This window comes from Lygodium microphyllum, chromosome 3 (genome assembly GCF_053477565.2).
Source record: "Lygodium microphyllum isolate KBCC chromosome 3, Lygodium_microphyllum_v1.1.10, whole genome shotgun sequence".
Classification (NCBI taxonomy): Eukaryota; Viridiplantae; Streptophyta; class Polypodiopsida; order Schizaeales; family Lygodiaceae; genus Lygodium; species Lygodium microphyllum.
In genome coordinates, this window is record NC_141137.1 from 19,600,001 (window position 1) to 19,625,748 (window position 25,748).

General features: G+C 38.2%; 1 protein-coding gene across 1 annotated transcript; it reads right to left on the bottom strand.

Moving 5' to 3' along the window:
- Positions 1-1,693: 1,693 nt before the first annotated feature.
- On the bottom strand, positions 1,694-20,629 carry LOC148038120 (subtilisin-like protease SBT2.5). The gene is made up of 10 exons (XM_087669167.1): positions 20,035-20,629; positions 19,726-19,876; positions 17,411-17,808; positions 16,923-17,048; positions 15,751-15,820; positions 13,266-13,545; positions 4,153-4,469; positions 3,566-3,845; positions 3,033-3,314; positions 1,694-2,519 (listed from the first exon to the last, which is right to left on the bottom strand). The coding sequence occupies exons 1-10, from the start codon at positions 20,301-20,303 to the stop codon at positions 2,104-2,106; spliced, it is 2,589 nt and encodes an 862-aa protein (XP_087525293.1). The 5' UTR covers positions 20,304-20,629; the 3' UTR covers positions 1,694-2,103.
- Positions 20,630-25,748: the final 5,119 nt, after the last annotated feature.

Genomic DNA, 25,748 nt, shown 5'->3' on the forward strand with positions numbered 1-25,748 from the left:
AAAGCAATGGTGCCCTTCTACTATTGTGCCTAACACTACTCTTCTTCTTCTTGCATGTTGCCATCCGCCTACCCTAAGCTTGGTGAAGCATGAGATCCAACCAATCTTGGACATAAAAGATGAACAGAAACACACCATGATATGGGAACATAGCAAGGCGTATTCCAACTAAGCCCAAGTCAAGTTTGATTGGAACCTTGATGGATTTAATCACTATCTCTCCAAGCATTTGTTACAAAGCCCTTTTTGATTATTCCTTTTGCCATAATGCAATTTATCTATATGTGTTTTTTGAATCACTATGAAACTCAATTATAAGGATTTGTAAGGATATAGAATGAAACCTTAACAATTGACACCACGTGATGCCTCTCCCACCCCTAAAAATCTTTACTTAATATATAGAATATATACTTTAATATATAAAACTTAAAATATTACATCTAAATGTTAATACTAAATTTATATAAATATTAATAATATATAAAATATATATTATTTGATATATAAATATTAATTTTATAAAATAAATATGATAAATATAATTAATATATAATATCAACATTATAAATTTGATTAATAATTAACACATTACCTTAAATATATATCTTATGATATATATTTTATCATATATCAATATATTATTATGAGTACATCGTATATGAGAGAGAGAGAGAGAGAGAGAGAGAGAGAGAGAGAGAGAGAGAGAGAGAGAGAGAGAGAGAGAGAGAGAGAGAGAGAGAGAGAGAGAGAGAGAGAGAGAGAGTGTGTGTGTGTGTGTTATACGTAATATGTTGTAAAATATATATGTAATATATATACATAATGTATATTGTAAAGTACATATTTGTATATCATGAAATGTCATAATATTAATATATATTTTATCGTATATAAGTATATTATTATAAGTACACTATATATAAACATATATTTTTTACTATATACTATTATTTATATTATTATACATCATATATCATAAAATATATTCGTTTTATATATATATATATATATATATATATATATGCATAATGTATATCATAAATTATATATTTATATATCATAAAATATATATATCATAATATTAATATATATACTTATATAATGTATATAAAATATATGTTTTATGATATAAAAATTACAATGTGTAAATACTAAAAGAATTAAGGTGAATATTACAATATATAAAATTTTCAACATAATCCAAATAAACGTAGGATTTTATGTTTATATCCATATCTCCAATACTTCGGACATTCGACATTTTCTGTCATCACACTTTCACTGATACATGTAATGGGGGGAGTCATGATTTTTTTACAATTTGGAGGTCTGAAACTTTCATCTTATATGATCCTTAAGATCTCTCTAAGGCTGTTCATGCCTGTGGGATAAATAGAGGGTAAGAATGGCATGCGACATACATGGGGTTGTGACCTTTTTTTAATCGAGTGGTCTCCATTGTGTGGGTGTGTGCAAGTGCTGAGCATGGGTGAGTAAGCGCAATTTGTGGGGGTTTGCGAGATGCTGACATGTGGCAAGCACGAGAGAGGGCAAGTGCGTGCCACATGGCACCCACACCCCACCTTGTGTTAATATTAGTAAAAGATTAAGAATGTACTGTTATATCCACCTGCCAAGCACTATATTTTCAGCATAGGGACAGAGTGCCCCAATTTTGATATACTATCTACTTTTTTTACTTTAATACAAATTAGGAACTATATTCCTTAAGAATTTGAAAGTGAATTAATTACTACAGTGAAAAAAAACAGCATCAAAATTTAAACCCATGGATGGACCAGTGTCTGGATTTGCCTCACCGCGAATGGGCGGTTTTTGGACTTCTATAAAACGACAGCACCGGCAGCCCACAGTAAGCAGAAGTGAATCTGTGCAGGTACAGCATTATGAGCCTGTAGGTTCCCACTGATTCTTCTCTGCTGTGATTTCTTCTTTCCTCTCATTGCAGAGCGAACCAAAGGGGACGAGGATGGTTTTTTATTTGCGAGTATGGCGATGGAGGAGAGAGATAATCCGCCATCACAAGAAATTGAACTGATGAAAAAAGAATTGAAGGGATTCGCGCCTGTTTGTGTGTTTTCACAGAGACTGTGGAAAGATGGCGAGGGGCATCTGGACCACATGCCCGGCGTTGCCATTCCATTGGATCATCCCAAAGCCGAACTTGCGAGTCGCTTTGGTGACCTTCATATTGGCGATGAAGATGAGGGTCTGGTTGGGCTGGATCGTGAACGAAGAGGGCGATACCGTCACTGACACCCCGGCGGGTGCAGTCACCTTGGCCGTGTACGTCTCCACTGTGCTCCCCACCGAGGTTGCCTTCCTCGTCACAGCCCGTGACGTCGTTAGGCTGGCGATGGTGATGGATGGTCCGTTCAGGTCCGAGGGCTTTGTACCGCTCGTGATGTTGCAGGTTCCTCCGGTGGCGCTATGTACCTGGCTTGCAGTTGTCCATGGTGCCAAGGAGCACAGGAAATTCACGTAGTCTTGGAATCCTAGTGCCAAGGTATTACCCACAACCAGGAATTGTTTTGTTCAAAACAGGGTACAGGGTACTATGTTCAAAACTTGTATAAATTAAGCAGATACTTCAGGGACCCTGAGGCATTCATCCACACTGCATTTTGCCTTAATCCGTAAGGGTCTTATGACTAGACAATCTGATATATTTCGTGCAGAGTGAATCTTACTACAAGCTGTGAGAGTCCAATAACTAGTCAAATTATATTGTGTTAAGCTGTGCAAACATATACATGCTTGTGCATTGTGATTGTATCTGTGCTAGATTTTGGATTGGCACCAATTGGAACTCCCATAGGTTGCAAGATGGATGTATGCATGGTGTTAAATTTTAAAGGCAGAGTGGCATACGTGCTGCAATTCGAAATATTTGGTTGCCAAACAAGGTATGCCTTCATATGGATGCCTAAATTCATGCACGTATGGCTGTCTTAATGTATGAGAATGGAGTTTGTTTGCTCAAAATGGTAAGGAAAAGAATGCCATACTTGCATCAAAGATGAGACCAGGATCATTGGCACCTGCTGGGTTGATCTCGCCACCCCCAAAATCAAAAGGGGTACCTGTGCCCATCGGTGTGTAAGGTGCATTGAATGGATACTCAGCTGAGATGGTAGTGTTTTTGTTGTCTAGTGTGGAAGCACTGGTGACCAATGCAGAGTGAATGGCAGCAGGGCTCCAGTTGGGATGCAATTGCCTTAGAAGTGCTACCACACCTGCTGTGTGAGGTGTGGCCATGCTGGTTCCAGACAGAATAGCAAATTGTTGACCTGCAAAATATAATAATAAATTACATCATTGAATGCACTGTTCAAGCTCAAGATTTACTGTGTATGTGAATGCTTTTGCTTCCACAATGTCTAGATTGGTCCAATGATTTAGATTGTTCATTAGGCCATACATTAGCTTCAGGAGGAACCCTCACAGAACTTGTGCACTATGTTATACATAACCTTTAAGTAGAGGTTCTTGTAAGTAGCCCAGAGAGTTGCAACGCTTTGTTGAAAACTCATTATCATACCAGTGTAAGATGGCTCATCTATTCCCAAAGGTGTCCAAGCTGCAAAAATTTGATCTCCAGGAGCAATGAGATCTGGTTTGAGTACATCAGAGGCAAGGCCTAGATTTGAGTTGCCAACTGCAGGGCCCCTTCCAGAGTAGTTGGGGACTATAGGGGCCTTCGATCCAAACTGCATTGGTCCTGTCAATGGATAGCCTATGGAAGCTACAGCTGTAGTCTTGATGAACATCCCAGATGCCACATCTCTACTTGTTGCACTGTTGTAGTATTGCATAACATTCTGCAGACAATCAAGTTTTGAATATGGGTAATGTCATCGAATCTAATCTTCTTACAGTTAGCACGTGCAATACTTGAAATCTTTAAAGAGCACATGCATGTAAGTCATTAAATGGGCAATCGTGGCAGTGACAAGGATGATGTCCCTACATCATTATTTATTTGGTCTTGCCAATTGACCTGTAATGCCTCTCATAGATTGGAGCACCTAAAGGGCAGCACATGGGCGATGGGTTATGAAGCTTATACGTGAGGTTGGTAATTAGCAAAGCCCAAAACATACAGCACAATAAGACATTATTGCTTACCTGTGCAGAAGCAAGTGACAGAATGAAGGCCCCTGGGATTGGGAAGAGGGGAGGGTTGAAGAAGGATGATGTAGTAAAGGATTCGGTCTGTAAGAGCAGAAATCCACTTGCGTTCAATGCTGCTGCTGTCTTCCCAACCATCGATAAAGTTGCAAACCCAACATCAAAGTCACTTGTGTAGTCGCACATTAACATTCTTCCACCTATCAGCGAGGCATTCAGGACTGTGGGGTCTTGACATGTAGTAGGTGAAGCAGCTGTTGAATTACTTATTACATCACCAGAGTATATCAAAGGAGCCAAACCACCTGTTGGTCCTGCAGGATTTGAAAAATCAGGAAGAAAACTTGTCAGACAATACAAACAAGAATCAACCACTAAACACAATATGGTGTTTATGATCTATGTAAGTTGCTGATGCTCACAAGACATCTTGTAATTATTCAAATGGATGCATGGCAGCGTGAAAAACTTGGAGTCTTTTAAATGGGCATTCAGTTCTAAACTGTTGCTTCAGTAGATATGGATGGCTCTCTAGAAATCAATTGTGACTGCAATCAGATTTGCCTTGATGCTTGCTGTAAAAGGGATACTAAGTGGGGTTTGATCACATGTTGGAACCCTACATAGTAGAGCCTTTGGGGAAAGAATTGGACCATATAGATTTTGCAGCCCTATTTGCTCGTTGCAAGGTAATGTGTTGCATGGAATAAGTTATGCCATTATGAGAATACCAATTTGTGATAATTGTAGAGTGACTAATTGCACTGGGAGATTTTGTTCAGTTAAGCAAACAAGTTGCTGAGAACAGTTTGACGAATGTATTTTACTAGATATAGGAGATGCAACCATAATAATGTGACAGGCCGGCTGCTAACAGCAGCCAGGACAGGCAGTGGGGAATGACACCCTGCAACTTGGTGGTCTATCAATCAGACAGCATTTATTATGGGTGGGCCAGATTTTTTTGTGGTTGGATTATTGGATATGATTTCTAGGTGGCCAAACTCCAGTGCACAAATTGACTGCATATTTTGTATGCAAATATGGCAGATTCTCATAGAAGGCATTTCTTGTACTTTTCAACCTCTAGCCTCATTTATGAGCTACTGCTTAGAGGTTTTTCCCAGAGTAAGTTTGAAAAGGACCATAAAAAGAGCATGAGAGTTAACTTACACCAAAGTTTGGAAGCACCTTCCCATGCTGATAACGGTTACCAGGGTGATCAGTGCAACCAGTGGTGTGTGTGGTAACAAAGAGTATGAGATCCTATTATAGGTAGTGAGTGTGAAACCCACACTTATTGCTCAACTTTTACTATGTAGCAAAAGTTCACAGTTCCTTCCCTTATTTCATGGAATTCCTTCCCAAACTCACCATGGGTCAAGTAATGCACATTTTGCCTCCCAAACTTGCTCTGTGAGAGCTCTCAAATAGCAAGAGGCTCTTGCTTGGTGCATCGTATTTTCCCTTTCATTCTTTGGATATATAAGTTGTCATAAGGATGTGAAATTTTATTGCTACGCTTAGCATTTGATTAAAAGCTACTCAAATGTCACGGGGATGTGAAATTTTGAGATGCTTTAATTTTATTGATAACATTTGATTATTTTATTAATAATATGTGCAAGGTTGTTTAGCACATGTGATGCACATGGAAGTTATTTTATGGTTATTAAATTAATAGCTAGATAATGTTGAAAAATAGGATTAGAAGATCGCTACTTGTTTGATAAAACTTGACCATGCAGGTGAAAAAAAATGGTTTTAAAGCATTTCTTATGATGAAACTTTCTACTTTCTCTCTTTATAGGATTCTCTCTCATTTTTCGATGTCTTAAGTTATCTTAGCATTTCTTAGTAGTTTGAGCTATCAAAGGAAGAGATTTTAATTAATCTTTGTTGTTAATTGTAATTTACAAGCATAAATTAGGTTTTTAATAGTTGCTTTGAGATGCGTGCTTAGATTTGAGAGCTTAGTTTTAAATTTTAGCAGTTGAAATTGAGAAATATTGTAAGGGTGTCAATTTTGTGGCCAGTAGGATATCCATGTCCAATATTAAAGTGGTAATATTTGTGTTTTTAATTTATGTGAATTTTATGCTTGTAATTAGTGTTAAACAAAGTTATTTACCACCCTATTTGAGAAGGAAGGTTGGTTTCAAGGTTCCATTGCTAGGATACTACTTAATTCCTTGATTTGGTGGGCTCGAGGCACTTGATTGTGAGTCAAAGCTTTGTGCTAGTATTTATTTTTTATCTCAGTTGAGAAATTATAGATATGTCTTCATATAATAAGATGCAATAAAACAGTGATGTCTCTCAATATGAACATTTACATGGAAATGAAAAAAAATGTAATGCTTGATCTTGGATAAGGCGCACAATATAGATAGTAATTTGATAATGTTGGTTTAGACTAAAATGTGGGTCCTTCTAGGCCTTTAGAAGTTGATGATCAGCAAGAGAAAGATGAATTTGATGATCAATTTAAAGAGTAGCTAAGAAGAGTATTGAAATGTTTATGCAATTGGCAAATGATCCTTAGTTTATGCGCTTTTTGTGCTCCTTAAAAGAGGATAGCAAAGACAAGAAGAGGAAATCATCTTCAAGAGCTTTAGTACAGCAAAATGTATCAAAGGAAGAGCCAATACAACATGATGTTTTTAAATGTGGATAGTGAGCATAAGTAAATGATGCCATTGGGGCAATTGATGCATACGCAAGGTCAATTTAGAAGTATCAATCCAATGTTTTTTGAATAGCAAGGCATACATGCAATGATGGAGTAGCCATGATACTTTGGTGCTGGTATTAGTTTCCATGTTATGGTGGGTCAACGACCACATATAGAGATGTATGACACAAATATTTATGATATGTAGTAACCAAAGCATGGTGTGCAAGGTCAAATGTATCTGAGTATAATTGGTAATATGCAAAACCCCATATATAACAATGTTGGTACGATGTTGGGGCACAAAGTGGCAAGTTTGGTAATGCATATATACAGCTTATTGTGTTTGAGACTCATGGTAGTAATGTTGGTCATACAAATGCTTCGTACAATGTTAATCATGAAGAAAAATATAGCTAGTAATATATGCAATGTATGGAAAAATGTATTTTGGTATAGTTGGCAGTATGCAAAATCATATGTATAATCACATTGTAATGGTCTAAAGTATGCCAAAACGAATGTTTTTAAATGCATTTGGTGCTTTTAGTTTATGAAGTTCACATAAGGGACTAGTTAACTCAATGCAATGTTGTATATTAGTTAAGTTGAAATTGCAGTAATATGAAAGTATAAAGCATTGCAATGCTTAAGGGGAAGAAATGCCTATAGTCTAGTGGAGGTTTTGATGAAACTTTAGCATTGTTTCACCACCAATAGATGCAAAGTGAATGGAAGAGGATGACTTGGCAGACCATCTGATTTGCCTTTCAGTTAGAGTCAACTTAAGTTTGAGCTTAGACATGTTCAATGGAGCAGAGATACGGAGTATTACCTGATGCTCAAGGGGAAGATAATACTTCCACTCCACTAGTTGTGGACATCTCTCGTATATAGTGGATCTCGGATATATTTAATATATATCTAAGGTACTATGCTAATAAAATGTTTGCTATGGGGCCACTACTCAATGTACTAGACATTGTGAAATGCATGTAGATGAGTATGAGTTTTACTCGGGCATTGAAACTATTCTTTTGTATCAGTTAATGATTAGTTTAGCATGAGTTCTTGTCTCAGTTTAAAAAAAAGAAGAAGATAAGTTTCAACTCAGTTTTTGATTTGTTTGAGAACTGTTTATGATCACTTTTGGATTAGTTTTTGCATTGATTGCTAGTCGATTTTTGTAATCGATTAGTGATGAGTTCTCAGATTACCAAATCATTTGTTTATGATTAGATTATGCTTAGTTTTCAATGGTTTACATTAGGTTCCGTGGCTAACAACATGTTAGTAAATGCCATTGAGAGTTTTAACCATGGTTTATGTTGAAAATATGCTTTACTATGGTTTTGAAGTCAGAATAGTTGAGAAACATGAGTTATGGATATATTCAAGAAGTTTCTAACAACAATTATGGACTGTATTTCAGATTTATATCATGTTTATGCTAGTTGGAAATTTTCAATAAGGTTTAGGGCATGTGGTATGGTTAGACAATAATGGCCAATGTTATGATTGCGATGCCTTGTGGAAATTACAATGTAGGATGCTTTTGCTTTGGCACAATGTAGTACAATCGAGGACAATTGTATGAATTTTAAGGGGGAGGTCTATCACGGGGATGTAAAATTTTGGGATGCTTCAATCCAATCGATAACATTTGATTAAGTTATTAATCAAATATACAAGGTTGTTTAGGATATGTGATGCATATGATGACAGTTATTTCATTATAACAAACAAAGAACTTCGAGTATGCAATGGGTGTTAAAGATAAAAGTTATAATAAGTTATGCATGACATGTACTAGGTGATACTCGGTGTTAGGAGACTAATTTGTTGGCGACTAATGTCAGTGGTGACATTAGAGAGTAGGCATTAGGTATTAATTAGTTAGTTAATATCAATATAAGGATCAATAACTACTAATGGATACTTGGAAGACAAATTAGCCTAGCCAATATAATTATTAGTTAAGTAAAATAAAATTTGAGTATTAGAATAATTATTAAAGTAAAAGTTAAAATTAATATTTTAAAAGTTAATTTATAAATTGAATAATGTTAAAAAATGAGATTAGAATGTTGAAAAATGAAAAGTATTTTGAGGGATTGATAGAAGTCTATTCTAGCCATTGTGAGAGAGGAGGCTATTAGAGAGTAAGGAGATGTTGATGTGATTTGCAACAATCATGGATTAGTCCTATAGCATGTGATAGTAGTTTGGAGCTCTCCAAGAATATATGATGACATTCCAAGGTCCTTTTGGTGCAGAGGATATAGTATATAGGACGTGACAACAGTCTTTCTAGTGATCGTAGGTTATAGATGATAACTTCCATGACTCTTTGAGTAGAACAATAGCATTTTAAAAGCATTTTTTGCGATGAAACTCTGAAATTTATCTTTTTACAATATTTTCTCTCATCCCTCATCCTTCTCTCAAGTTATCTCAGTATATTTCAATAGTTTGAGCCATCAAAGAAAGAGATTTTAGCCAATCTTGCTCTAAACTGTAATTTACAAGAGAAATTAAGATTTTGATAACTTCTTGGGGATGCGTGATTAGAATTGAGAGCGTAGGACTTGAATTCTAGTACTTGAAATTGAGATATTTTAGGGAGATTTAGGAGGCCAACCAGCCAATATCAGATTTGGGATTAAATTTGTCTTTCAAAGAGTAGGGTGAAGGCTAATCGCTAAGAAAACTAAGGGGTAAATTGGTTTGGAGGCTTGTTGGTCAATTTTGATAGTAAGAGATACTTGGATTAGCGAAGGAGATCAATGTCACGGACATGCCATGATTAAGTATACATATTAATTCTTGCTCATACATATGAATCCACACCCTATGCAAATACACTCTCAATAAGACATTCTTGAGCCAACTATGCGAACCCACCTTTGCCATGCCATCATAGAGCCTTTTAGAAGATATTCTATGTCATTGCTTGCATCATTGACAATTCATGGAATATTCTAGTTCTTTAGATGCCCTTCAACACCTAGAAAAGGAGGGGCTCACCATAGGGCTGCTCAATCTTGCCAATGGCAGTCTTGGGAGCTCAAGGTGTCGAGACCTCTAAGTAAGTAACTTTGAGTTCCAGTTCTAGTTCTTGTCTAGTCATGGTATTTAGTTTTGTCTTGTTTTCAATTATGCTCTTGTTGTCTCGTTACCTTGTAATCTCGTAGTACGAGATCTTGTCTAGTACTATCTTGCATCTTGTTTATCCCCGTTGAGAGAGATCTTGTAATTTTGATATCTTGTATTCATACCTACAGTCCGGGGTTATGGGATCTTTCATATCCTATCAAGTCTTATTGTCTATACCTACGGTTCTGAGTTGTGGGGTTTTTCGTGCCTTGTTAAATTATCATTGTACCTTGTGCCCCTACGTGGGATTATCTTGTAATCAGAATTCTTGTAACAAATCTTGCATCTAGTTTAGTCTCTCGAGTACAGTCTAGGGCTTTCATAACAATCAAAGGATCTCAATTATATTCCTTCAATTTGCAATATACGATAAAGAAATACCACAAGAGGTGCCAATTTTGGGGCCAACATGGTATTCATGTCCAATATTAAAGTGATAAAATTAATATTTTTAGTTTATGTGAATTTTATGCTTGCTGTAGTTAGTGCTAAATTAGATTATTTACCATCCTATCTAAGAAGAAAGACTAGTTTCATCAAACGTGTTAATGTGATGGATATATGAGATACAAGTTAATTATTTCACAGTGTGAAACCTAGGACCTTGATATATCAGTTGGTGCCAAAGGCAAAAGTTATAATAAGTTATTTTAAAGGCTAGATATTAATTAATAAATTAATACTAGTTTAGGATCAATAACTACTCAGGGATACTTGGGGAGAAAAATTAACCTAGCTAATGTAATTATTGGCTATTGGAATTATTTTTTGAAGTATTACAATAATTATTATATCTAAAAGTTAATTTAATAAATTTGATAATTTTAAAAAATGAGATTAGAAGACAAACTTGGCAAAACTTGCATGTGCAATAGGGGAATATGTTTTTGAGGTTGAGGTTGAGGTTGAGAGAGAGAGAGAGAGAGAGAGAGAGAGAGAGAGAGAGAGAGAGAGAGAGAGAGAGAGAGAGAGAGAGAGAGAGAGAGAGATTCCAACCTTGTGCAAGTTGAGAGAGATAGAGACAAGACTACTATAGCTGCTACAACAATTGACATGCTATTTCCAACCAATAAGAGATTCTCTAAGAGCTAGTGACAACATATCATAAAACACTATAGTAATATAGCTGACAACAATTTGAGGGATGTTTCAGTCAAATAGCATACTTGGTGTATTCCATCAATGGAGATGGCTTTCATGGTTATTTACACATGCAATTGATTTTTTTCATTTTCTTGTAGTGGAAGTCTAAATTTTTCCTTTAACATTCTCTTTCATCCTATAAGCATTTCTCAAACCTCCCTCAATATTTTCTAGTAGTTAAAGATATCAAAGGTAAATATATTGGAAAATCTCTATTGTAAATCTTAATTTACAATAGAAATTAGGATACTCACCTTAAGATACATGCTTAGAATTGAGAGCATAGGACTTGAATTCCAATAGTTGAAATTAAAGAATTTCAAGGTGATTCAAGAGGCCAACTAACCTATATTAATTTGGGGCTAAATTTATATCGCAAGGAGTAAGGTGAAGGCTAATTCCCCAAGCAAACTAAGGGGCAAATTAGTTTGAATGCTTGTTGGTTATTTTGATAGCAAGAGGCACATGGATTGGTGGAGGAGATTAGAGAATCTCAATTGTAGTCCATGCATTTATAATAAAAGCTAGACAAATATTGCAAGGGGCACCAGTTTTGGGGCCAACAGGCTATCCATTGTCCAAGATTAATTTTAATTTATGTGAATTAATTACTTGCTTTAATTAGTGTTAAATTAGGTAAGTACCACCCTATTCAAGGAGGAAGGTTCGTTTCATAAGCTATGTTAGAGTTATCTTAACTTTCGATAGTTTCTCATATTTTCACCTTGTGATTTTTTGTTTTGCTTTTGTTATATCTTACTGTTTGCAAGATTTTCACAGTATGATATCAGAGCTAAAGAATGTTGCTTAGCCGAAGTTTCATATTAGAAGTTGTAGAGACACCTTCCCTTAGACTAATAGTTGAACCTTGTACTGCATACCCATCTCAATTTGATGTATCATTGGGTTAGAGGATTCCAAAGTTCATATGCTAACAAGTTTGTCCCCTCAAGGCTTACCATGATAGCTAGGGATAAAAATGCTAAAATAGATCATGGCAATGTTGTTTTGTGATATCTGACTTTTGGCTATGGTTTGCATGAGCGCATGAAGGGCCCTAGTTCCCATTGATACCATTTTGGAGAAGCCAAGTGTTGTGGAGCACTCAGTATATCCTCTTTGGCATCTAAAGTTCCTTCTCTCTCCAATGCTGATGGCTTAAGAGGTGGGTTTATTAGCTCTCTAGTGGGTATCCTTCCCATTAGTTCCTATTTTTCTCTTCCTCCATGCATTCAATGCAGGTGGCTCATAAAGATGGTGATTATCTCGCTAGTGGGCACTTGTCTTCCCCATTAGTTTTTAAGTCACTTTTCCATGTTGGAAATTGTCTCTTCCTCTCCCTTTTCCCCCTCTTTCATGATCCATACACTAATCCTAGTAAAGGCAAATGATTGATTCCCTTGTCACTCTTAGGTACGTTTCATTCACTCACGTGGATGCACGTATCAAGGTGTGAGTAATCTTATTCAAGAAAAAGGTGTGCACAAGCATAAACTTGTTGTGTGGACTAGACTTTGGTGGATATGCTCATCAAATGATTTGTTGAAGTAGAGGCCCTTGGGTACATGCCTAAGTTTGACACTCTACTTTAGCAATTTCGATACTTTGTTGAAATAGAAGTATCATGCATTCACAAAAAATATTTTTGGTAGTAAATACAAAAACCGTTAACTCAAAAATTTAGGAGAGATTTGAAATCAAATTACATGTATTTGCTATTTTTGGGACTAAAAATGTTTTAAAGTTGTAGGTTTGAAACCTTTAAATTTTGTTTTTTGTTGGGGGATTTATGAAGTTATGAAATCCAAGCTTGACAATTTCAAACTCGTACAAGAGCTTACTTTTGGTTATGCCTTCACTTGAACCACGAGACTTCATCTCAAAAGTCCTCACATTTATCATGAAAAACATTTGTCTACTACCATCATGATTCATGCTTGATGAAAGCCTTAAGGTGGAATAAAAACAATGATGCATATGCAGATAATTTCCACGTTGTGAATTATGACCACATCATGAGCTTTTGTGAAGGAGGCACCTCGGGCTAGCATTCACCTAATATCTAGCTAGGTAAGAAGGTCAATGCAATTAAGGGCTTCCATTTATGTAACGGGGTAGGAAGAAGAAAGCAACGTACCTGTGATACCGAAGGCAAGCAGGGTGTTGTTGTTACCGAGAGTGACGGAAGCTCTGAAGGTTCGGTCAGTGGAAGCGGATCCGACAGTGATGATCCAGGGGGAGAAGGAAGCCACAGTACCAGCGGATGGCCCGAAGTTGCCGGCCGCCTGCACCACCACCACGTTCGCCTGCACTGCCGCCAGCATCGCCACGTCCAGCGCGCTAATGTGCGTCACCCCGCCCGGCGGTGCAGCCGGGCAGATCGACATGCTTATCACGTGCACGCCATCTATCACCGCCTTTGCAAAAATTTAGAAAATGATGATTGTTAGTATCGGTATCGGTATCAGTATTGCATTGTAATTAGAGTGAACTGAAACGAAGAGAAGAGAGGTTGGAACCCCGATAATTATCGATATCAATGTATATGTCTTGCTATTAATAGCACGTGCAGTTCTCTCTGTCGCATTTTGGCTAAGATTTCTGATCTCGTTTTTCCTATAGAGTGCATAAATGGATTTTTTTGGGAATGACCAAAGAATGAAAGCTTGAGCTATCCGCACGCTCCCTTCATCTCCAAACAACGACGATCCTGCAGCTTACCAAACTGCTCCTGCTTCGCCCTCGCCCTCGCCCTCCCCTTCCCCTCTTCTTGTTCCTGGTGGTTCTTTGCCTCTTCCAGCAAAGACAACATAGCCAGCCAGCCAGGCTGCAAACAAACAAACGAGGAGCGGCAAACTCGGCGGTTGCAACCAAAAGCAGCCTCAACTGGCTCCAAAAACCGGGTCACGTGCTCTCAAGTTTCGCTCAGATTCAAGATATCGAAGGGAGGATGATGACAAAACCTACAGAGACGAGCAGTCCATCCATCGAGCCTGCTTCCCGCAGATGATGCGCTGGAACACGTCCATACCTCTCACTAATATGTAAGCAATAAAAAGAAAGTGTCAAATCATGAAGATCAACATAAATGCGCATTCTTCCAAGAAGTAGGCTTGCTACTTGGACCCGGTTTTTGGCCTTGGTATTCTAGACAACCACTACAAGACATCACCTCCATTCTCAATGCCTTCCATCTACGAAATATATAAATAGTGACCAATCTAAACAAAGCAAATTTAACTTTTCCTAAGGATTTAGGATTTTCAATGCAAGATTTTTCTTTTTTAGCTTTGTTAACATAACCTTTTTCATGAACAGAGAACCGTTCCTTCTTTCAAGGTGAACAAGACAATTCTCTACTCAATTCACAAACATAAACACAAGAAGGGGTTGATTGAGAGAAATGAGGGTGTAGGTTGTTTTGGCCGAGATGGCTTAACATGACGATTGTTGCGATGGAACCGATGGAAGTAGAGAACATTGATATTGCAGGTAATGCAATGAAATATTAAGCACGCACACAGAAAGTGCTCACTTAAGAGTAGTCTTTTGGTCTATAGTAGTAAGTAAGCTCAAAGCTCCTAGCATAGTATCTGAAGGAAAGAGGACTCCAGGACTACAATTTAACTAATGTATGTTAATACTTACACATTAAGGATTTAGTCTAAGCCAAGCTTAAGACTTTCCTCTTACTCTTTTCCATAACAACCCTAGATCTAGAGTACATATTTATGTGTTATGAAATCGACCTAAAACCAATGATTGAAATTTGAGCACATTGCATACCAATAGTATGAACTAGATTACACTAAGCTTGTATCTTTGCATCCTTTTCCTAAGCATTATTTTTATGTATCTAAATGAATATGTATAGTATAAGTTTTTTTAAAAAAAATTCATGGTTGATAATGATACCTTAAGAGGAATCTTATACAATTTAATATATAAAACTAGTCACCATATTTTCACCCACTAGTCATCAGATCTTAGAATATTTTGATACATTTTAATAGATCTTACAATAATCTAATATTTTCATGAGATCTTAGAGAAATTTTACACATTTCAACGATAAAACTAGTCACCATGATAAATTGAATTTTGTTAATCATTGGTAAGCAAGAGAGATCAAGACCTTGAAAAAAAGAGAGTGAAAATAAAAGAGTTTATAATGTGCCAATTGACTAGAGGTGATTTTCACTTAAAGAATTGCTGGATCATCCTAACTATTACTATATCATGGCCTTACAAGTAATGCTAAAAAAGTAAAGCTTAGAGATTAGCTAGTTTTTCACTTGCAACACATGGTTGGTTTGATGAGATAATACGCAAATATCTTACTTGAACATGCAAAACCATCAAGTAAAGAGTAATAGATCTAAGGGCATACCATTGGATTCATTGTTTTAGGTATTTTTAATTCGTTCTCAACCACTAAGACTCTAGCCTTCTATTCTTCTTGTGCACTTGTTTAATGTCTAAGTAAAAAGAATTTTCAATTTAAAGATTATAAGGCATTTAGTTAACCAAAACTTAGAAACACATGACATAATCAACAAGAATTATAACTTTGAACTTGAAGATTTATTCAAAGGCCCCATAGTGGGTCTAATCATTTGTACCTGCTCTATTGCAGCAAGAACATCCGACAATGTCCCACCCTCTCTGTACATAGTCTTGTATATTGAAAGCCTAAGTAAACAAAAAAGTAAGAAAATGCCTTTGTGAGATAGGGCAATGCTAAACAAATGCAATGTTCTTTTTGAATCAACTTATTGGCCTTCATAATTTTAATTTGGCTTTGGGGATTTCTGTTGTCTTTCTAAAGACACAATGAACAAAATGTAGTCATGCACTTCATGATCTTTATTTGTGACAGATCATGTTTGGGCTTGGCCTTTTCTTTCACATTTCTAAAGACGTAATTAACAAAATGAGTGTTTAGAAGAACTTAAAACAAATTAAGTTGAGACTATATATCAATTTGAGGCCTAATCCATGTCTTATTTGAAACTAGAAGAACTTAGAACACATTGAGTTAAGACTATATCAACTTTGAGGCCTAATCCATGCCTTATTGGAACACATTTGCAAAAAAGTGCTTTGATTTCGAGGTAATGAAGACTTGCTTTTCCATGCTTGATGCCTAAAATCCCTTGCCTCATCTTGAAACATTATCAGAAAAGTGACTTCCATATAAGCAATATTCATCACTAAATATGTGTCATACTTATTCTATGTATAGGTAGACAAGTGTCGTAAGTCCATCATTGGCACGATAGCTCACATATTGTCTAGAATCTATTATTTCTACAACTTGTACAATTTTTATCTCACTAATTCTTTGAAATAAATCGACATGACATGGGAGTCAAGAAATTTTGCAATGCGTCTATTCTTGTCTATATGAGGTTTAATAAGAATTCACAAACGTAAGTGCATTTGAAATGTGCACGTATGTTAAAATCATCCTTGATGTGGGTCAAAATCAATGTCAAAACAACTCTTACTAGCTCTTATGTAAGATCTCAAAGATAGTAATATAAGTATTAACATTGAAGGAAGTTCATCGAATAAACAATTAGATGATGATGCGCCTTGTAACTAATCCTTGTTCATATCAACATATGTTGGGGGGAAGAGAGAGAGAGAGAGAGAGAGAGAGAGAGAGAGAGAGAGAGAGAGAGAGAGAGAGAGAGAGAGAGAGAGAGAGAGAGAGAGAGAGAGAGAGAGAGAGAGAGAGAGAGAGAGAGAGAGAGAGAGAGAGAGAGAGAGAGAGAGAGAACAAGCCTACCTCGCGCGAGGTGCTGCACCAGAAATGGTTTGACCAGTCATGTAGGCAGAGAAGTTAGTAATGGAATTTGTTGATTGGAATGCCAGTTGCACACCATTGTTGCCACCAGCAATCGATGTAACATGGCTGCACATGAATCTAAAAATTTTGGCCAATTTTAAAGAACATCACACACACACACATACACATTGTGTGTGTGTGTGTGCGCGCGCTCATTACATGCAAGTTCTGACAATGCACATGAATATTTATGCATTAGTTGATCAACAAGTGAGTTTCCCATGTAAACATTATTTAGAAAAGTTAAAAGTTTCACACTTTAAGTTCATATTCACTATTAGGCACTCTTACATTTCAATTCAATATCTCTATGTAATTTCACCTTTTTCCTACCACTTATATGTTATCAACTTCATAAACAAATACACTAACAACATAAAGTTGTGCCTTGGCTTACATGAACTCTATATAGATGAAAGAGCGCATACCATCCATGCCCATCACCATCTAGAGGTGAAGCAAAGTCAAAAGATGCATTGAATATACCAGCACCCATAGCACCATTTATGAAGTATTGTGCACCGATAAGTTTTTGATTGCATGATCCAAGAGGGAAGTTGGGTGTAGCCACGCAAGTGCCATTGAACGTTGTTGGTATAGGACCATATCGTGGTGTAACATTTGACGAGAAACTTGGATGTGTGGGATCAACACCACTATCAATGACTCCAATGATGATTCCTTCTCCAGCATTGCTTTGTCCACCAGATTTGGACCATAAGGTGCTTGGAAGTTTCATGAAGTTATAGGAGTATGTTGTTTGAGATTTCATTTGAACATCTTTTTCAACACTAACTATGTTTGGTTGTTGTAACAATAAGGAGACCTGTTGACAAGTAACTAGTTAGAATATTTTCAATGTTCTAGTCTCCTATGATATCATCAAACATATAGTGCGAAACTTGGAAATTCTTTTGAGCCAAATATGTAGATTATTGTTTAAGCTCAAACACTTGCATCCTTCAGCACAAAGTATCCTCAAATCTTGCGCAATTTTTTGTTGAGTTGTTTGGGTCATCATGTACAAGCAATTACTTCTTTTATGCCATTTGGTTAACTTAGTAACAAATACCTTGTGTTTGTACAAGAGTAAATGGAAGGACATCAATAAATTGAGTTCAAGATCCCCATAATAGTGGGCTAGAATAACTCAAGCTCCTTCCTCTCCTTGTACACCTTTGTCAAGGTCCTATGAGTTGTGACAAAATTGGAACCTTCGTTTTTGCATTAAGCAAGAGAAGAAGGGGGATGATTAATATGCCCTGAAGTTAAGGTACTAAGAGAATTGCAAGACCATATACTTTGTAAGACTTTCCTAAATTCTAGCAACTGAGGTCCTAGCATGACACAATTTTGACTCTAAGAAAGAAAGAAAGCCTCATGACTTCCTTAAGCATAGAAGGTCTAGTAAGGTGAGGCTTACATGGTATGGTGTTTATTAAAAGAAGATTTAACAAGTACTAGTTGTCTTTGTGAATAATAAGCCTAATTACTTCCCTAAGCATAGTAGGTCTAGTAAGGTAAGGCTTACATGGTATGGTGTTTATTAGAAGAAAGTTTGACAAGTATTAGTTGGCTTTGTGAATGAGAAGCCTTTCTTTTAGAAGTCAAAGAGAGGTAGTTCCTGCAAGTCACCATAGTTTGACCCACATAACTATGGCAAGTTGAATGTGCTGAGAGTGGCAAGTTAAGTGCATTTAAAGTTGTCAGGAGCTTTAACTCTTACACATCACTGACAAAAGTGACACATATCCTTCCCCAACCTACATAAATGCAAGAGGGAGCAAGTGGGGTAAATGCTAGAGAGTAGAGAACAATGGTCTAATTCATTCATTTGGGCATGCTGATGTAGAGGAGTGTATGGATTACTGACATGCTATGAAACACCATGATGTCGATGTGATAGTAGTGGAGAAACAACTCATCATTGATCAAGTCTGTTTAGGAAAGTCAAACATGGGCCTTCCTATTGAGGAGTTGGCTGAGCAATTCTTGGATGCGTGGAGGCACTTGATTGTAGGCATGATCGAAGGTGATCTATAGGTTAAAATATGACAATTCTAGGTTGCACAAGATCTAGATGAAAATTGGAATATATACCTCAAAGGGATCTAATGGCCATAGGAAGTAAAATTCCTTCATGTGGAGGTTGATTCTCAACAAGTCCATGTTAAAGACCGATTATCTAAGTTCTTTAAGATAACCCCTTTCTATATTTGATGCAAAAGTAAGGAAGAGTCCATCACCCATCTTGTTTGGGACTGCCTAGAAGTTAGACATGTTTGGGACTAGGGTCAAACATTGGATGAGGGTTGCTAATCTTAAGGACTCTATCTCCACAAAAACTGCTCTATTTGGAGATCAAGGAGGGAAAGATGAATCCACTTTGATGCTACTCAATCTTGTAAGGGATATGACTCTTAAGCATGTATGTTGTATGAATCAATTTGTTTTTGGCACTTGAAAAAATCATGCCCTTGCTATGGCATCCTTGGGCTTACATACTAGTTACTTGCCCTTCTAGGAAAGCTCAAAGATTGTCATTGGATCTTCTAGTTGTTCTGTAAGGAGTGGAAGGCTTGTATTTTAGTCGATGCATTTACGTGTGCTGCAACTTTTTCTTACTTATTAATGGAAATACACCCATTCGCCTTTTTATTTTTAAAAAGAGTCAAAGAAAGGTATCTGTAATCATTAGGTTGCAACTTTTTCGGTTATTAGAAGTGAACGTGCATATACTTACAAGGTTAAGATCGCTCAAGCTTATGATTGCTCCATTGATGACATTGGTGAGACTGTAAAGCTTTTGGTAGGAGCCCGGTTGAAGGCGCTGCTGAAGGAACTGGTCATGCCTTGCCCGCAGATGGTCCGAATAGTTTCTTGCAGCCGCATACCTGTGAGAAGGTGAGCTTTCGTAATAAGTAGCAAATACAATCCAACGAGGAGGAAACTAGTTAAGATGGAGATTCGCGCACTTTTGTTCAAATCTATGCAGTGGCTTTGGTTACTCAAAATACGCCTTGATGAAGCTAAACCATGGTAATCAAATTACCTGGCACGATTGCGAGAGGATCGATCAGAAGCGCTGCTCCCATAAGTGGCCACGGCCGAGGGATCCCTGAATCGGACGATGTAGACATCGCCTTTAGAGGGGAGGAGCGCGCCGTCATTGCTACTCAATCCAATGGCCCGCGCTTGCTGTATCGTCGATAAAACTACCAATATAATTACTACGATCGTGGTCAATGACACTAGCTGATTCAGCCACATCATTGGTGCGCCTGCACATGTTCTAATTCTAAACGACCTAATTACTTGCATTGTCCACCAGAATCGCTCAGTGTATGCTGTTTCAGCACGATTGAGCAGGATCTTTCTTGTATTTCGTAAACGATCTCTACCTGCGTCTCTCCCAATTTTCTGCTAGTAAGGCCGCCTTATGCTAGTTAGCATGTCCCCAACAGGTTTCTCGTCTCCCACAAACCCAATATCGGACACAGACACAGAGAGAGAGAGAGATCCTCTTTTCTGACACAATCTCAACCTAGGTATATAGCTCGCATTTCCGAATCGTATTCAGTATTGCGAGAAACGTCCACGACGTGCATCCCATACCCTCGCCCATCGTCTCTCACCATAAAGAGATATTGAGGGCAGCCTTTGACCCTCGAGACGCTGTTTCGGAGAGCTTGAAACTGAATCACACCAGTTCTACTTTTTGAATTATTTTTGAAGCGACTAGCCTTCTTAGTAACTCCCAGCGGTCCTACAAGCTAGTATGAGCTTCTCATGCGCATCCAACCGTCTCTAAACTAGTAAGAGCTTCTCATGCGCATCCAAAGGTGTAAATGAAGCTTTCGTAATCTGTTACTAAGTATGCCAAGGTCAAGATGCCAAGGTCTATGCCTTGATCGTCGCTTTAGTCGTGAGCCTTGGAGTGATGCCGTCCGACGACAAGATGTGTGGTGCTCGCCCATATATTCATTAAATTGGTATCCTCGTACTATGAAAATGGAGCCTCTCCTAGACATCGTTAATGACGTTGCCAAAAACACTAAAAGAAGGCGTTCTCTCTTTATCGTCGATAACATCATAAAAAACGTTAAAAAACAAACATCATCTCTTTATCCCCTCCCCTAGCCCGCCCCCCCCCCCCCCCCCCCCCCCAATTACTATATAAACATGCGTAGAGCGTCATGTCAAGAACACACACAGACACAACAACGACCCGTGCAAAAGTCTCTCTGATGGTTGATGTGATGAAGCTCTGTTGCAACTAGTCAAATCTCTCTCTCTCTCTCTCTTTCTCTCTCTCTCTCTCTCCATATCTACGTGTGAGCACTGCTCGAATCCATCAACTTCTTTCATGGCTCCTAAGAAACGTCGAGATGCTGAGTGAGGTCACGCTCAAAGAGCTCCCCAATACAAAGAACTGGGTGTTGCTAAGGAAACTCAACACGATATTGAAGCGCAAGTGGAGGTTATCCCGAGCCCATTCAAATCGAAGAACCAGCCGCCCCATAAAAAATCGACAATGTAGCAATAAATCGTAATCACGATGGATGGCCAAACAAAGATAATCAGACAGAGGTGGTTCAGGACATTGGGGTCCCCAACCCAATGCTCCTTAACACTCTGCGGAGTGTGGAATAACTCACATGCAAGTGGGGGTCCTATGCTCTCGAGGGAGATTTTTTAATCATTTGAGCACCTGAGAGGGCAAAGGGCCGAGTGGTAAGTGCCCGTGTTATGTAGGATGGCTTCGAAGGCTCAAGGAAGCTTAGAGGGACTTTGAATCAATAAATTCCCGGTTGACCATGAATAGAGTGGGATCACATACAGCCTAATCCCGATGGATTTGAAGGTCCTAGGTCGGTGTCTTTCTGCGGAAAGATGGTTTTGTACCACTTTGCGAAGTGTGGATGTTATTATGAAATAAAGTATCTGATTTTTTGAATTGTTTGTTATGTGCTAAAGATTGAGTTTAAGGAACCAAGTTTAACGGAGTAATAAAAGAAAGCTGGTTTTATATGTCCAAACAATGTGGTAGTATGCTTTGCTAATTAGAAAACTAAGCAAACCCCATCGAGGAAAGTGGGAGGCTTCGATCCTGATGATTAGACGCCTTGTTGAGATATCGAGCTCCACTCGTGATATGCCAGGGTGACCGTTGTGCATTTATGTCACCGATGTGTCAGTTTGCAGATGCGGTTGGTACACCGCCCATAAATAATAGCTAGATGACAGCTATCCTTATCTACTCTAGCTCGTGGCTCAGTTAGTATGCCACCTTAGTTAGTTGAGTTTGGTTTGAGACCCATATATAGGGTTCTTCTATTTCTATGTACTAGAGTTCTTTTTGGCTTACACAACTAAGAAGAGGAAAACTGTTTTCAGCCTCCACCTCTGTGTGTATTCCCCCATTGTGCAAGCAAGAAAGCTACAAGTGAGACTCCTTCCTTCTCTCCCACAATCTTGACATGGTATTAGAGCCTTGTTCGTAGTAAGGAGCTCAAGAAAGCAAGCCAAGCTCGCGGTGTTCTGGTAAGAGAAGCAGTGTTGCTTTCATTTTCTGTTTTGGGAGCAGATCTCTGCAGGCAGCACAGCCGAAAATTGCAAGAGTGCATTGTCTCAGGTTGAGACGCCCTTCGCGGTGAAGCAAGAGGGCAATATATATTGCGGGACAGGGCTTTAGCCCTTGGCGACCCTGTTTTTTTTATTTGAGGCCATTTCCGGGCCTGTTTTGGAGGCGGAAGTTTTCTGCACGCACTCAGGAAAAATCCCTGTTTTATGCTGTGCGACCACTGTTCTACAGGTCGATGAAAAGTTACTGTAGAAATTGCATCGTATGCCTGTGCGCAGAGACATTGGGAGTTACAGAATCATCCTTGTGGCCTGTTGATGCAAAATCGTCACTAGGAAGTGACTGTGTGGTCAAATACCACTTTCGCCAGTTTTGCAGATTTGCCCTTGTGAGGGTGAAGCTGTGTTTTTTGCAGTGACAGAATTTTTTGCAGTATTCTGTAATGGCGTCTGATTCTCTTTCACAGATTGTCACTGAAAAGCTTGACAAGAACAACTTCCAAGCATAGAAGTTTAGAATGACGAATTTCCTTATGGGAAAAGGATATTGGGAATTTGTTGCAGGAAATGAAGAAAAACCAGTTCTTCCTGATATTCCCAATCAACAGCAAATGCAGGCATTCAAAGCATGGCATGAGAGAGCCAGGAAAGTTATGTACTGGCTGTCTATCAGTATTTCAGACTCTATGATCGTGCATATTCAGGATGCAAGTACGCCAAAGGAGGCATGGGATACTTTGTCAAAAATGTATAGCACAAATACGCAAGCCAGGAAAATGCAGCTCAAGCAAGAGTTGCACAATGTGCAAAGAGAAAGTATGAGCATCAATGACTACCACATGAAGGTGAAGAAGATTGCAGATGCACTTGCTTCCATTGGGTCGCCAGTGGAAGATGATGATTTAGTTTCTGTGACCTTGAATGGTCTAGGAAAGGATTATGCACAGTTTTGGACATCCATTTCAGTTCGTGAAAGTTTTCTGATTTTGAGGAGTTGATTGCTCTTCTAATTTCTAAGGAGTAGAGAAATGGTGGTGCATCTTCTTCAGGAGGAAGTTCGAAAGAAACTGTCTTCTACTCAAATGCTGGAAGAGGTAGAGGCAGAGGTAGAGGAGGCCGATTTGGAGGCCGTGGTAGGAATCAGAATATGCAGCAAACTCAAGAAAACCAATCTTATGGAGGAGGACGTGGAATGCTACTACTGTGGTAAAATGGGTCATATGGCTAAGGACTGCTATAAAAAGCAGAATCACATCATGAATGGTAAATTGCAACAAGGGAATTGTGCATCTTCTAGTAGACAGGGTGATGACAGAAATGAGCATTTGTTTATGGTGCAGCACACGAACAATTCTGTGACAAGTGCAGAAGAAAGCAACTATGTATGGTATGTTGACTCAGGTGCATCAAACCACATGACAGGTCATGCAGAATGGATGGAGGATGCAAGGAAAATGGAAAAACCAGGATTTGTGGAGACTGGTGATGATACTGCACATCCTATTGTGCAGATTGGAAAAATTCCTTTGTCTATGCAGGATGGGAAAAAGAAATACCTGTCTGATGTATTTCATGTCCCGAATATCACCAAGAATCTAGTTTCTGTTGGTCAAATGGTTGAACAGGGCTTGCAGGTCAGATTTAATCCTCATGGATGCTTTGTTGAGGATATGAAAAATAAAGGTCGCTTGATAGCAAAAGGAAAGAAGAAGGGCAGAATGTTTACATTGGATGCAGACATGTCTGAATTGAGTGCAGCAATGTTTGCACATGGGACTGGTGTAGTTGCAGATATTGATATCTGGTATAAACGCATTGGTCATGTTAATGTACAACGACTTAAATCAATGCAGGCCCAAAATATTGTTACAGGATTGCCTAAATTCAAGGTTGCAGAAATGTATAAGGTATGTGAAGCCTGCCAATTTGGAAAACAAGCAAGGAAATCATTTCTTAGACATGTTCAAGAGAGTAAGAAGCCATTGGAATTAATCCACTCTGATGTGTAGACTACTAAAGCTGCATCTCTTGGAGGCTGTTATTATTTTGTCACTTTTATTGATGACTATAGCAGAAAAGTTTGGGTGTATTTTATGAAAAAGAAAAGTGAAGTTTTTGGGCATTTCAAAACTCTTAAAGCTATGGTTGAAAAAGAAACAGGTCTGCGAATAAAAGGCCTAAGGTCAGATGGAGGGGGAGAGTACCTCTCAAATGAGTTTGCAAGGTTCCTGCAGGAGCATGGCATAAAGCAGCAATATTCATGCAGTCATACCCCACAACAAAATAGAATTGCAGAAAGGAAAAACATGCATATTGGAGAGGTATCTCGTGCCATGCTCAATGAAAAAGACTTGCCAGATTTTTATTGGGCTGAGGCAGTTGCTACAGCAGTCTACATAATGAACATGACTCCCACTGCAGCAATACATGGCATGACTCCAGAGGAGAGGTATACTGATAGGAAACCAGATATTTCTCATTTGAAAATTTTTGGCTGCATTGCCTATGTTCATGTGCCAGATGAGTTGAGATCCAAGTTGGATCCAAAAGCTGAGAAGTGTATCTTTATTGGTTATTCTCTACAACAAAAAGGGTATAGATGCTATAACCCTTCTACTCGTAAGTTTACAGTGAGCAGAGATGTTGTTTTTGATGAGATGAGTAGCTGGTATAAACCAGTAAATGTGATTGATAATGTAGATACACAAAATGGTAATGTTGTACAAAATTCTCAACAGCAGTCACAAGATATTAGTAGACCTGGAGCGTCCTCTAGCAGTGGTTCACATTCTTCGCCATGGACAGGCAGATTGAGATCAGGAGAATCTTCTCAAGGCAGTGCAAATAGTGGTATGCAGGTGTCACGAAAAGGAAAAGAGAAGGTAGATCAGCCCATGTTTGATGTGAATGCAGGTCACTCTTATGTGGATAGTGAATCCAGTGGCTCAGAACAGAGCATTGATGATGAGTTGGGTATTCCTTCTATTGTTACACCTAGAGTAAGGAAGACCAGGGATGTTTTGAGAGCACCTGGGAGTGAACCTACTTTGCGCAGGTCAACCAGAGTTAGGTATCCTGTGGATAGGTTGAAATATGATGGATTTACAGCCATTCACTATGCATATATGGTCAAAGTGATACAAGAACCAGAACCCACTTCTTTTGAGCAAGCCATGGGAAAAG

Bases quoted from the DNA above. Each gene is read 5' to 3' on its own strand.
- LOC148038120 (XM_087669167.1), bottom strand. From the start codon at position 20,303: ATGCAAGTAATTAGGTCGTTTAGAATTAGAACATGTGCAGGCGCACCA. The intron at 17,049-17,410 runs GTATGCGCTCTT...ATTCATGTGCAG, and splicing joins GATGGTGATGGGCATGGATG to CCATGTTACATCGATTGCTG. The intron at 2,520-3,032 runs GTATGGCATTCT...CCTTGGCACTAG, and splicing joins TGGTCTCATCTTTGATGCAA to GATTCCAAGACTACGTGAAT.